The 12,960-nt window shown below is 42.8% G+C and overlaps 1 protein-coding gene across 4 annotated transcripts in view; it reads right to left on the bottom strand.

Moving 5' to 3' along the window:
- DOCK5 (dedicator of cytokinesis 5) overlaps positions 1–12,960 on the bottom strand; it is a 235,291-nt gene that overhangs the window by 137,357 nt on the left and 84,974 nt on the right. For all 4 annotated transcript variants that reach the window (XR_012417160.1, XM_005562863.5, XM_045398048.3 and 1 more), the window contains exons 4-5: positions 8,019–8,074; positions 4,827–4,923 (exon numbers count right to left, since the gene is read on the bottom strand). Coding sequence is in view for 3 of the 4 variants with exons in the window: in XM_005562863.5 (XP_005562920.2) it covers positions 4,827–4,923; positions 8,019–8,074 (153 nt within the window). In the remaining variant the exon portion in view is untranslated. The remainder of the gene's footprint in view (positions 1–4,826; positions 4,924–8,018; positions 8,075–12,960) is intronic.

Below are 12,960 nucleotides of genomic sequence, written 5' to 3'. Positions count from 1 at the left end.
GCAGGCAGTCGGGTAAGAGGGAAGCTATGCCAAGGCTTCTCAGGAGGAGGGTGTCCAGATGGCTACTGTTTCCAGCTAAGATAACATCAAAAGCACATGCTCCCATTGGCGGAGTCCTTGACAGTCTGTCAGCAACATAGATCACAGCCACTCTCTCTTTCCATACTCTCACAGTTCTATGCGGTCAACAAGGCAGCTTTTACATCAACTTTTGCAGAGGAACAACATCCAGCAGACTTGAAGTGTTCAAGTGACTTGCCCAAGGCCACAGAACTGGTTAGAACAGGACCCGCACAGGATCTCCAGCTTCCCAATTCCTGGGCCAGTGTCTGTCTCCTAAAACCCACTTCCTCTCCTGAGCATAAGGCCAACACCCACTAGGGAAGATAATACAAGAGAAAACAGTAATAATATACCTAAGGAACAGAGGGGCCGTGGGAGGAGTCATCTCTTCTCTCCATTTTGGATAAGTGGGTTCACCTCTGTTTGGTGTACACACTCCCCTCCCCTTTAAGACATATTTATGATTATTCTACATGGTTACCGTATAACTGCTAAAAATAAATCACAGTTAGGCAAATATTTTTCCTTTCTAGAATAATCACCAGTGTCTACATGGCTGGGCTTAATCTGGTTAGTGGATTGCATTTTCCCCTCATATGAGACTGTGGATCCACAACGTACATTTCTGGTGAACTGAAACTGAAAAGAACAAGGACATGTACTATAGAAATGTGGGATTTCTAAGACATCACAGGTATCTTTTTTTTTTTGGAGAAAGGGTCTTACTCTGTCACGCAGGCTGGAAAGCAGTGGTACAATCATGGCTCACTGCAGCTTCTAACACCTGAGCTCAAGCAATCCTCCCACCTCAGCCTTCTGAGTAGCCTATAGATTACAGGTGTGGGCCACCGTGCCCAGCTAATTTTTGAATTTTTGTAGAGATAAGGTCTTGCTATGTCACCCAGGCTGGCTTCAAACTGCTGGAATCAAACAGTCTCCCAGGCTTGACCTCCCAGAGGGATGGGATTACAGGCGTGAGCCACTATGCTGGCCACAAGTGTCTTTAAAGACATCAAACAGAGTGCCTGGTGTGGTAATCTACAGGGCGAAATGCAAGAGAGAAATAATACAAGTATTGCTACATACTAGTAAAATCTATATTTATCTTTATATGGACTAAAGGAACTTACAGAATCAGAAAGCGAAAACATCGATAAAAGCGTACAGTGGGTAAAAGGAGACGGGACATGAAAACCAGAGATTTGCGTTTTTCCTTGTTTCCTAGTGAAACATAATATTGAGGTTTGCTACTTTGATACAGAAATGTTTCAGTAAGAAGTTCAGAAATTCTGCCTGAAATGAACTGTCAATGCTTTAGGAAGGGACAGGGAAAAAAAAAAAAAAAAAGAGAAAGTCACAATTAATACTAGGATGGTGCAAAAATAACTGTGGGTTTTGCCATTTAAAGTAATGGTGAAAGTCGCAATTACTTTTGCACTAACTATAACAAATCTTAGTAGATTGTTCCTTACTGGATGAGCATGTATCAAAAGCAGAAGCAGGTTTCTCAGTCCTATCAACCGATTGAGAATTTGTACAATGAATGTCTTTTAGTCAATCGACAGTAGCAACAAGACATTTTAAATTATTCACAATACCAAAATAATTATGTTATTAGATATCTAAATTAAAATAAGAAATGTGCTGCCCTCGAAGAGGGGATGGCTTTTTTTTTTTTTTTTTTTTTTTTTTTTTTTAAACAGAGTCTCCCTCTGTCTCCCAGGCTGGAGTGCAGTGGCACAATCTTGGCTCACTGCAACCTCCGCCTCTCGGGTTCAAGCGATTCTCCTGCCTCAGCCTCCTGAGTAGCTGGGACTACAGGCGCCCGCCACCTCACCCAGCTAATTTTTGTATTTTTAGTAGAGATGGGGTTTCACCATATTGGCCAGGCTGATCTTGAATTCCTGGCCTTGTGATCCGCCCATCTTGGCCTCCCAAAGTGCTGAGATTACAGGTGTGAGTCACCGCGCCCGGGCTTTTTTCCTTTTTTTAACCAAATTCTGCTACTACAACATGAAACTCTCCCATCAAGGAAATGCTCAACAAGACCTTATCACCTTTAACTACTAAGAGATTCTGGCAGCCAAAATATTTGAGTCTTAATTCTTCATCCCCACTCACTTCTTTTTTTCTCTTTTTTTTTTTTTTTGAGATGGAGTTTCACTCTTGTCCCCCAGGCTGAAGTGCGATCGTATGATCTTGGCTCACTGCAACCTCTGCCTCTCCAGTTCAAGCGATTCTCCTGCCTCAGCCTCCCAAGTAGCTGGGGTTACAGGCACGAGCCACTATGCCCAGCTAATTTTTGTATTTTTAGTAGAGAAGGGGTTTCACCATGTTGGGACAGGCTGGTTTCGAACCCATGAACTCAAGTGATCCACCCTCCTCAGCCTCCCAAAGTGCTGGGATTACAGGTGTGAGCCACCGTGCCCATTCACCTCTTTCTTCATTCTATTCAATGGTAGACCTGGCACAATTACTTGTGGATGTGTAGAGGACAGAGGTAGTAAACTGGGCACACCAGTTGTGTTTCAGCACGGAAAAAAACTCAGCCTCACTCATACTCTCCATTCTCATACATCTTAAAAAGAAAAAAAAAAAAAAACTCCTTTCCCAATACTGATTATCTAATGCATTTCAACACTCATCAATTTCCAGAAAGAACATGTTAAGGAACCAACCCATGTACATGCAATTCCTCATCCATCAACCTTGTTACATCCACCCAACTAACCAATCAATAAACCAGAACCAGAAAGTACTCTCAATATAAGTGCAAGAAGATCGATGAAGGCCACGGGGCTGACGGTAGCATCTCCATCCTCCTTGTGATTTAGGAACTTAACGTGCATTCTCTCTTCAACTAAACATAAAGAGATCAAAAGATCACCTTCATTATGAAGCAGTGTGCCCCAAGGGCCAGACGATGAGTTCAGCAGTAAGTGCTTCTACTGTCCAGAGGGAAACATTATAGTTGGCTATGTTTAGAATATACAATAGAAAGAAGAAAGTATCTAAACAAGGTCTTGAAGGATGACCAAGTAGAGAAATACCACGTGCTTTTCCACCAAAGGGGTTGGTGATTTCTACTGCTGATTAACCAAGGGAAACAACAGCCCTGAATGAAAATGAATCACCTTCCATGAACTCTTAGAAGTTACGCCAAAATGAGCTTTTGATTATTGCCTTCAGTATTTAAGATCTAGAGTGAGGTATTCCCAGTAACTTATTAGGATTGGCTTTTGAGAGTTAAAATGAATCAACACATGACTGAACAAAAATTGAGATAAACAAAGCCACATAAAGAAAAGAGGTAAGTTGCCAGGCCATCAAGTCTGGTCTACAACCTCCCTGAGCCTGTACACACATCTAACGAGAGAATAAACATTTGCCATAGGAATCTCTGGTCAGCCACAGAAGGCTGGAACCCACTAACAGAGGCAAGACCCAGTGATGCTGAACTACAAGGGCTGCAAGCAAAGAAGCAACTTTAGAATAAACAGTCTTTGTGAGCGGGGCGCAGTGGCTCACGCCCGTAATCCCAACACTTTGGGAGGCCAAGACAGGTGGATCACTTGAGGTCAGGAGTTCAAGACCAGCCTGCCCAACATGGTAAAACCCCGTCTCTACTAAAAACAAACACAAAAAATTAGCCGGCCATGGTGGCTCACACCTGTAATCTCAACACTTTGGGAGGCCAAGACAGGTAGATCACTTGAGGTCAGGAGTTCAAGACCAGCCTGGCCAACATGGTAAAACCTCATCTCTACTAAAAATACAAAAGAAAAAAAAAATTAGCCAAGCGTGGTGGCACACACCTATAGTTCCAGCTACTTGGGAGGCTGAGGCAGAATTGCTTGAACTTGGGAGGCAGAGGTTACAGTGAGCCGATATCATGGCACTGCACTCCAACCTGGGCAACAGAGCGAGACTCAGTCTCAAAAAAGAAATAAATACAATAAAAAAATAAAAAGTATTTGTGGATTCCAAAGTTAACATTAAGGAAAGAGCTTTCTACACGGGAGATGAGGCAGGCTTGCTGCGGATAGACTTTGAGCATCCTTGGTAGCTGTTCTCAGTTTGATCATGTTAAACGCTAGATTGACTTGGTTCCGATTCCTGTTTATCATGGAGGATGCACTGGCTCCTTGTAATTTCCCTGTGAACTGACACACTGTATTAGCATTCTGAGGTCAAACCAGTGTTGGGAGAAAGAATACTGTGAGTCTGCCAAAAAGGTGACTCTCAGACCACAACTTAACACTATTCAAGTTTCTAAGTCTGTAAGGTATGTGGGCCAAGGTAAAGAATGTCATCCTCACGCGGCTAAGCCCTGGGATATTGACAAATTTCAGTTCACTGGTATACATGAAGAGGCTAAGAGCATGACTCAGGTTCCTTATTAACAAATTAATAATAATTGCCCCTACTTTATAGGAATGTTGTGAGGAGTCATAGTTTCTGGCACTTAGGAAAGACTGCAGAAGTGTTTGTGGTGATCATTATCATTAGTACTTTCACAATCAGCATGTTTATCATTTGAGAAAAGACAGCTAGAACGATTACGCCCACTTACTCCACTACCCGCTATCTGTGACCCAGCTCTGGGGAAATGAGAATCTGCTGCTTATCAGCCTTTGTGTGATCCAGGGAGGATGCATCCCACTCCATGAAGTCAGCCAGTAAGGAGCTGACACCCTGTAAAGGACCTACAGGCTGAGGACCCAGAGTGAACCTGGGGCTCCAAGCCACAAGGGGAAACTCACCACGTAGAGCTTTCGCCAGATGACAGCCCATTCTCGCAGAGTGGACGTGAGCTCCTGCACCAGGGGGAGCTCGCCAGGAATCACGGTTTCATGCTGCCTGCAAAGAACCAAATGAGGGTCACTTTATTCCAGGCTGATCGGCACCGCTTTACTTGATGGGGATCAGACTCCCCAACGTGCAAGGATGAGAATGAAGCTGGTTGGGCATGAGGGCAGGAGTTGTGCGGGGGACTTTATCACATCCAAGCATCTGGGAGAAGAGAAGGAGAATAAGACAGCACAGTCCTCAAAATGGGCTCAGTTTCTGCAATTGAATGAGCCTGCAGCCCAGCCTCGATCTCCCTAATTTGGATTTCTCCAGGAGGCTCAATTACTGAGCCAGGCTGGCTTCAGTGATTCCCAAAGATGGAAGCAAAATATGCAGCATTTTAGCTGGTACCACCAAGCAGCTGTTTCATTTGGGAGGCTGGATGGAAAGGTGTGTGTGGCATGAGTGTCCTGGGGCTATGACTCCACCCAGAACCTGGTTGGGGCAGGGGCCAGGGTCAGGGTGCAGGGCACGGAGGCAGAATCCCTTTCTGGATAGTCCAGTGTTTTCTTATCATCTGCAGTTTCACAACATAGAAAATGTACACTTAACAAAATCCTTGCTTACTCACAGAAGACTCTCATAAAGGTAGGTACTATGTACTATGTTTATTCACATAAATCCTCTCTGGCATTTTTATGATTAGCAAAAAGAAAAAAGGAGAAAGCAAGAGCAAGCAAACAAATGGGAATTGGTGGTAGGACTGCCAGGCTTAACGAGGAAAAATACAGGAGGCCTAGTTAAGTTTGAACTTCTGGTAGAGTAAGAAGATTTTTTAGAATAAGTGTGACCCATGAAATATCTGGGAAATGCTCACTATGAAAAACTACTTACTATTTGAATTGCCAATGTAACTGGGCATCCTGTACAACCCTAATTGGTGTGAATGTGCCTCCCCACCTACGTTTCCATCAACATGGTGGGCAGCAGTGGAGGGAGCCCATGGCCGACCGGAAAGAGGACTTCTCCAGCAGGGCAGGAGACCTGGCTTTTGGTCCTGGTTCTGCCACCAAAGAGCTGCATGGCTTTGAGGACATCTTGACCATTGTCTGTGAAATGATGGTGCTGTCATTTCTTGTTCCCTGTGCTGTGTCTGGGAGTCTGGAGTGATGAAGACTGTGCTCTTAGGCGGGTCCTTCTTCTTTTTTTTTTTTTTTTACTGTCTTGGAATTCTTTTGGACTCGACCCAGCAACAGTTTCAACGTGTTCTGATGATTGGTTGTTAGTCAGAATGAAAATAGGCCCTTTGACAACAACACGGAAATTAGAATTGGTGACACACACCTAGGAGATAACTGTCCTGTAACAAGACTGTTCTCATTTAACTATGAGTTTTCTTATCCTGTCACTTCTTGTGGAATCAAGAAGATGATGTTCCAAAGAAATGATGTTGCCCAATTATCAGAGGTCAGTGACAGACCAATGTTGCAACTACCTACAAATTTCCAGTGGTTTGCTATGTGAAGAGGCTTAAATTCCCATCTGTGACGCATTTGGAATGAGCGGGTTTGAGGCCAACGCCTTGAAAGATACCACTCAAAAAATGAAAGGACAGGAGTCATCAGCTCCCACACAAAGTAAAACATGTGAACCTAATTTTAGCAGTGTTAATAAGGAGCAATTATCCACGAGTCACTGCAACAAAAACGCCTATGTTCTAACATTCTCTCCTCCCTGAGGCACGGGAGCAAGTGGCACATACTTGTCTGGGAACCAGTTTCATCAGTTCTGCTGTTGCATGGGTCCAAAAATGCGGAGCAATATCTGTTACCAATCTCACTACCTTTTGGAGTTTTGGATACCATTATCTATACCGTGATATTTACACTTTTCAATGAGTTAATTTTAAGTGGAACTGCCATTCTAATTTTGTGAAATCAAGTTCATACAAAATAAAGCTTGCCAATAATAATAATAATAATAATAATAATAAAGAAATGATGGTGCTGAACTACAACTGGGAACGCTCTTTCTAGCTGTGAGGCTGCATGGCTCTGTGACCCAGCTGTCCATTCTCTCCTCGGCCCCACTCTCCTCTCCATCAGCCCCAGGATTCCAGTCCTACCCCAGCCTCTCCTTACTGCCTCCAGAACTCTCCTGTCCAGAAACTCACCACCAAAGTGACATCTCTCTCCCACTTGAGTAAGTAGCTCACTCTTCTTAGCTGTCACAGAGGCAGTACTTCCCAGGACAAATGAGGTGGGCAAGATGAGGTGGGCAAGAAATACAAATACCCAAAACATAGCCAACAGATCTTATCTGCAGGGCACATTTGCATACATTACCTCATTCAAATCTCATGACAAGCTCATGATCAAAGTAGGGCCAGATCGTTTTCCCCTAATACGCTGTGAAAAACCCAGGATCCCCTTGAGGCTAAATGACTCATCCAAGGCTCAGAGCTGGTACATGCAGGCTGTCACTTAATCATCTATCTCTCAAGGATCCTAAACTGGGGGCTTCTCAGATCTTATCAGTCAGCATCCCAAATGTTCATGTGTGCAAATACACACACACACACACACACACACACACACACAATCAGTGAACAGGTAATAAAAATAATGTAGAGGCAAAAGCCCTCAGTTTGCTACTTCTGTGTTTAGTATTCTGGAGAAGTAATGCAAAGGAGGAATTATATCAGTGAAAAGTTTTTCTTCATTTCTCTCTCATAGGAGAAGTAGAACTGACGAGATGACAGAATTTTTTTTTTTTTTTGGGACAGTCTCGCTCTGTCACCCAGGTTAGAGTGTTGTGGTATGATCTCAGCTCACTGTGAGCTCTGCCTCCTGGGCTGGAGTGATTCTCCTGCCTTAGCATCCCCAGTAGCTGGGATTACAGGCACCCATCACCAAGCCTGGCTCTTTTGTATTTTTAGTAGAGATAAGGTTTCACCATGTTGGCCAGGCTGGTTTCGAACTCCTGACCTCAAATGATCCACCCACCTCAGCCTCCCAAAGTGCTGGGATTACAGGCGTTAGCCACCACGCCCGGCCTGAGATGACAGAGCTATTAACATATATAAGGCATTAATGCCCTAAGATTATCATTAATGATAATGTTACATCTTCATCATTTTGGAATCTTCCTAGCTTGGAACTTACCCCAGGTCTTCCACAGTTGCCTCTTTCAAATGGATATACGTTTCAGGGAAAATGCCCTACAGAGAAAAGAATTTTGGTTATATGGCCATGAAAACAAAACAAAAACAAGCGCCAAACAAAAACTACCTCAGAATAAACATGAACACCCAGGCAATAGCTAAACTCCTAAGATCGGGTTTGCAGGACATTACTTATACTGGCTGGCTACCTCAACAAAAGCATGGTGGAAACATCAAAAAGGCAGAAATTAAAATTTGGGTTCAGAGAGCATAGGATATTTTGTGAATGAAGAGGCAAACATGCTGTGTCAGCTCAGAGATAACATAATGGGAAGGAGTGTAATTGTGAGCTCCTAAACCCCTCAGATGTTACTTGCCATGAGATGCTTCCCATAAAGGGTTTCACATAAGGGGTGACATGGAAACTATGCAGTACTCAGTAGCCCATAAAATAAGTCATCCCTCAGAATATGCAAGGGATTGGTTCCAGAAACTCCCTTTCCACAAAGCATATACCCAAATCCGCACATACTCAAGTATGGCACGCAGCCCTGCACAACCTGCATGTACTTTTACACAGGTTTCATGTCCAAAGAATATTGTAATTTTGATTTGCATTTGGCTAAAAAAAAAAAAATCCATGTGTAAGTGGTGCGGAGTTCAAACCCATGTTTTTCACGGGTCAACCACATGGTGATTTTTCTAAAGTCGTTCCTCTCAGCACTCCCACTTAAACCAAATGCACTCAAAATCAATGGGTGTTAGTTACCCGGTTATTTTCAGCACCTTACAGTCTCAAACTGCTCTCCATTCTATATCCCTAAGAGGCAATTCCACATCAGCATTGTAACACTGTCCCTGGGGAACACTTAGGCCTGGAAAGACCTAAGAGAAAGAGGAGAAACTGGTGGACAGAAATCAGAGAATGGAGGACCAGATCTAACCAACAGGAAGCAAGTCCCAGATGTGAGGGTTCTTATGTGTACCAAAGCTTCTGCTGTTTACTGTGTGATATGCTCATGCACAGACAGAGGAGATGCCATCTGGAGACAGCAATGCTGATCTGTTTCATGGTCTCTTATATGGAGCTTATAGCTGGCACTGTTGGCTAATTGCTCCTAGCCCTATTCCTGGAAGAGTCGGTGTGAACTCCATGAACATGACACATCAGGGGTGGCTGATCATAAAGGAGGGAGGGGATGTCCCAGTGCCTGGAGGCATATATACCCACTGATCCTTACTCCACTCAGACAGGAAACCGGTGAACATTGACAGGGTTGTTTTTGTGTCCAGTTGCATGTGCTATATTTGTCTGTACAATACTCTGCTTTCTCTCTTTTAATCCATTGCCAATAAAACAGGAAACAGCAAGAACATTTGAGATCAAGCTGCTCCTAGCACTGGTGATGACAGAGTGGATCCTGCACATGCTATCCCACCAAACACAGAGCCCCAAAATAAAAAGGCATCCCTTCTCCTCGTTGCTTTGAGAAGCGGGCAGACGTTGGGAACATGAGTGAGAAAGCATGACTCTAATCCCATTACTGATGAGACCAAGAACACACATAGATGCAAGGTGACAACGACCTCTTTCATTACGGAGGTGGGATTCAGAACTATTTTGGAAAACTGATCAAATAATTGAAAATAAAAATTAAATGTGTGTCTACTGTGGGGCACAGTAGACAGGACATTTTCTCAATGTGCCACCTCTCAGGTCAGGTGAGCTTGGCCAGGGAATTCTATAAGTATAAAAGATACATGTGTAGGCACACCATCTAAGTGAAAAAGAAGGAGATAAGCCTTCTGACTTTATTCATTCATGCATTCATTCATTTATTCATTCTTTGAGACAGTCTCGCTCTGTCGCCCAGACTGAAGTACAGTGGCACAATTTTGGCTCACTGCACCTCCGCCCCCCGGGCTCAAGCAATTCTCCTGCCTCAGCATCCCAAGTAGCTAGGATTACAGGCATGCACCACCATGCCCAGCTAATTTTTGTATTTTCAGTAGAGACAGGATTTCACCATATTAGCCAGGTTGGTCTTGAACTCTTGACCTCAAGTGATCCGCTCACCTCAGCCTCCCAAAGTGCTGGGATAACAGGCGTGAGCCCCCATGTCTGGTCTATTTAACTTTTTTAATGATCAAAACAGGGAACTGTCCTTCGCAGTGCCTGGCATGCAGCAGGCACTGAGTAAACATCTGACGAATATAGCAGTGAGGAAGGTGGGTGTTCAGTTCACAAACTGTGTGCGATTCCTCTGGGGCCTGATTTCTGCAGTTTGGAAGCTCTAGGCCTGTCCCTAGGATGCCTAAGGAACTGTGGGTGTTTCTTCTGCCTGCTGTGCCGCTGCACCATGGTAAATGATTTGTTGACTATCATCTCTGTGGGGAACCAAACTGGGATGTTGGGAATTAACCTTGAAGACATTACACTAAGTGAAATAGGCCAGTCACAAAAGGACAAATACTGTATGGCTCCACTTACACCTGGAGTAGTTAAATTCATAAAGACGGAAAGTACAATGGGGGTTCTAAGGAGTTTGCAGGGGATGGGGGACAATGGGGAGTTAGTGTCTAAAAGGGACAGAATTTTAGTTTGGAAAGATGAAAGACTTCTGGCGATGGATGGTGTTGATGGTTGTACAACAATGAGAATGTACTTAGTGCCACTGAAATGTACACTTACAAATGGTTAAGATGGTAAGTTTTATGTTATATATATTTTTACCACAATAAAAAAAGTGCAAAACTCATAAAAAACCAGGAGTGGGGCGGGGGAGGCGCTGAGCAGGGATAAACTGTTTAGTTATAAGGATCCAATTCTGGAAGTCAAAAGTGAAATGTTACATTGCTACTACAAAAGAACATCCTTGCTGAAGGTTTTTGAAATCAGAAAGTAAAGGACCAATTAAAAGTTTCATGTATTCACAATCTGGTGACTAGTCCCTCCTAATAAACGGAGAACATTCAAGTTAGAAGTATTCAGAAACATAAATGCACAGTGATGAATTTTGTGACATCTAAGCAGATCATAAGCAGACAATTCATACTGGGTGTTCAGACATGATTGTTTTCATATTAAAAGAATATTTAAGGCAGGGCACACTGGATCATGCCTGTAATCCCAGCACTTCAGGAAGCTAAGACAAGAGGATCGCTTGAGCCCAGGAGTTCAAGACCAGCCTGGGCAACAAACTGAGACCACCGTCTCTACAAAAAATTAAAAAATTAGCACAGAATGGTGGCACATGCCAATGGTCCCAGCTACACAGAAGGTTGAGGCAGAAGAATTGCTTGAGCCCAGGAGGTCAAGGCTGCAGCGAACCACGATTACGCCACTGTACTCCAGTCTGAGCAACAGTCTGAGATCCTGTCTCAAATATATGTATGTATGTATGTGTTATATTACCACTCTGTCATCTGTAGGCTTCACCTTTCCATGATGACACTTGGCAATTTACAGTCATAGAATTGCTCTGGTAACTTTGATGCTTATAAAATGTCTCCTATGCCACGACGGCACACAGAAAGTCAGAGTAAACCTAGGTCATGTGTTTCTGATTTACAGCCTATCTCTCAGTTCTGCTTTTCCTTGCTCCTTGTAAGCCACTCACTTGAGTAGAAAAATAAACGAATGATTTTCTAGATGTTGCCCTTATCCACACTCCCACAATTCCGCCAGGATCAATAATCAGTTTCGGAAAAGCACTTGGCTTCTTCGATTTGTAAAACCACTGGCTCCTTTTATCATCACTCTAAATGACTGAGTCAGCTTACAAATGACACCAAGAATTTCCATTAAAACATTAGGGCTTGCAAGTAGGTCTGTCCCCTAAAGATGGAGAAATGAGGGACACAGCACAGGAGAGCACTTCTAATGAGCTGATCTCTTAATGAAGGGGTGTCAGAAGCAGAGCAGAATTCCCGGCAACTGAATTTGAATTCCCTGTATTTTCCCTGGATCTCTCCACACGAAGGATATTTCGACTTAAAACAACCATCAAATAAATGCATGGCCCTTGTCTGTGTCATCGTTTCATTGAATTAGAAAGTTTTTCTTTACTATCAAGAGAACAAAGAGAAATTCTCACTGAAAGATTTCCTCTAAAGGGTGAGATTTTAAGCTTAAAGGTTTTAAGCACTCTTTAATGAACACAAAAAAATTAAAAACATATCCAGAATTTATCATTTAGATCCTGGTGGGGCACCCTATGTATCTACTGTTCAAAGCCAACAACAATGGCACTATTAGCTAGACTGATTTTTATATACACAAGGCCCTCCATATCATGGGTTCAACCAACCGATGATTAAAAATATAGAAAAAAAAGTAAGCAGAGGTTTATTTCCTTGTCATTATTCCCTAAACAATACGGTATTATAACTATTTACATAGCATTTACATTGTATTAGGTATTATAAATAATCTAGACATGATTTAAAGTACACAGGAGGAAACGCAGAGGTTATATGCAAATACGATGCCATTTTATATCAGGGACTTGAGCATCCATGGATTTCAGTATTGTGGGGATCCTGGAACCAATCCCCTGTGGAAATAAGGAATGACTGTATTAAAAAATCATAGGATACTTTGGAAAGCAAGGTCTTCCATGTTCAAAAGGATCCTTACATACCGTAGTCTGCGAAAAGGAAGACCTGATCTAGGACCTTGGTTGAATGTAATTGAATTTCCCAGTGAAAAATCACAAGAGTTTCATTTGTTCCTTAAGTTCATCACATAATTTTGAGGATGGCTTTTTGTTTATTGTTTTTAAATTAACATTTTTTTTTTAAAAAAAAGACTGGGAATTAAGTGACGTAAGTATTCTTACTGTTGAACAAATTCGGAACATCAAAACTGTTAGCTCCAATTGTGCTTTGAAATAACTACCACTTCCATAACCGTGAGTAAAATTAACACCAATAGGGCTAAA

Source organism: Macaca fascicularis, chromosome 8, assembly GCF_037993035.2.
Source record: "Macaca fascicularis isolate 582-1 chromosome 8, T2T-MFA8v1.1".
Taxonomy (NCBI): Eukaryota; Metazoa; Chordata; class Mammalia; order Primates; family Cercopithecidae; genus Macaca; species Macaca fascicularis.
Note: the sequence above shows the minus strand (reverse complement) of the source record. Positions and strands in the feature narration are given on the sequence as shown.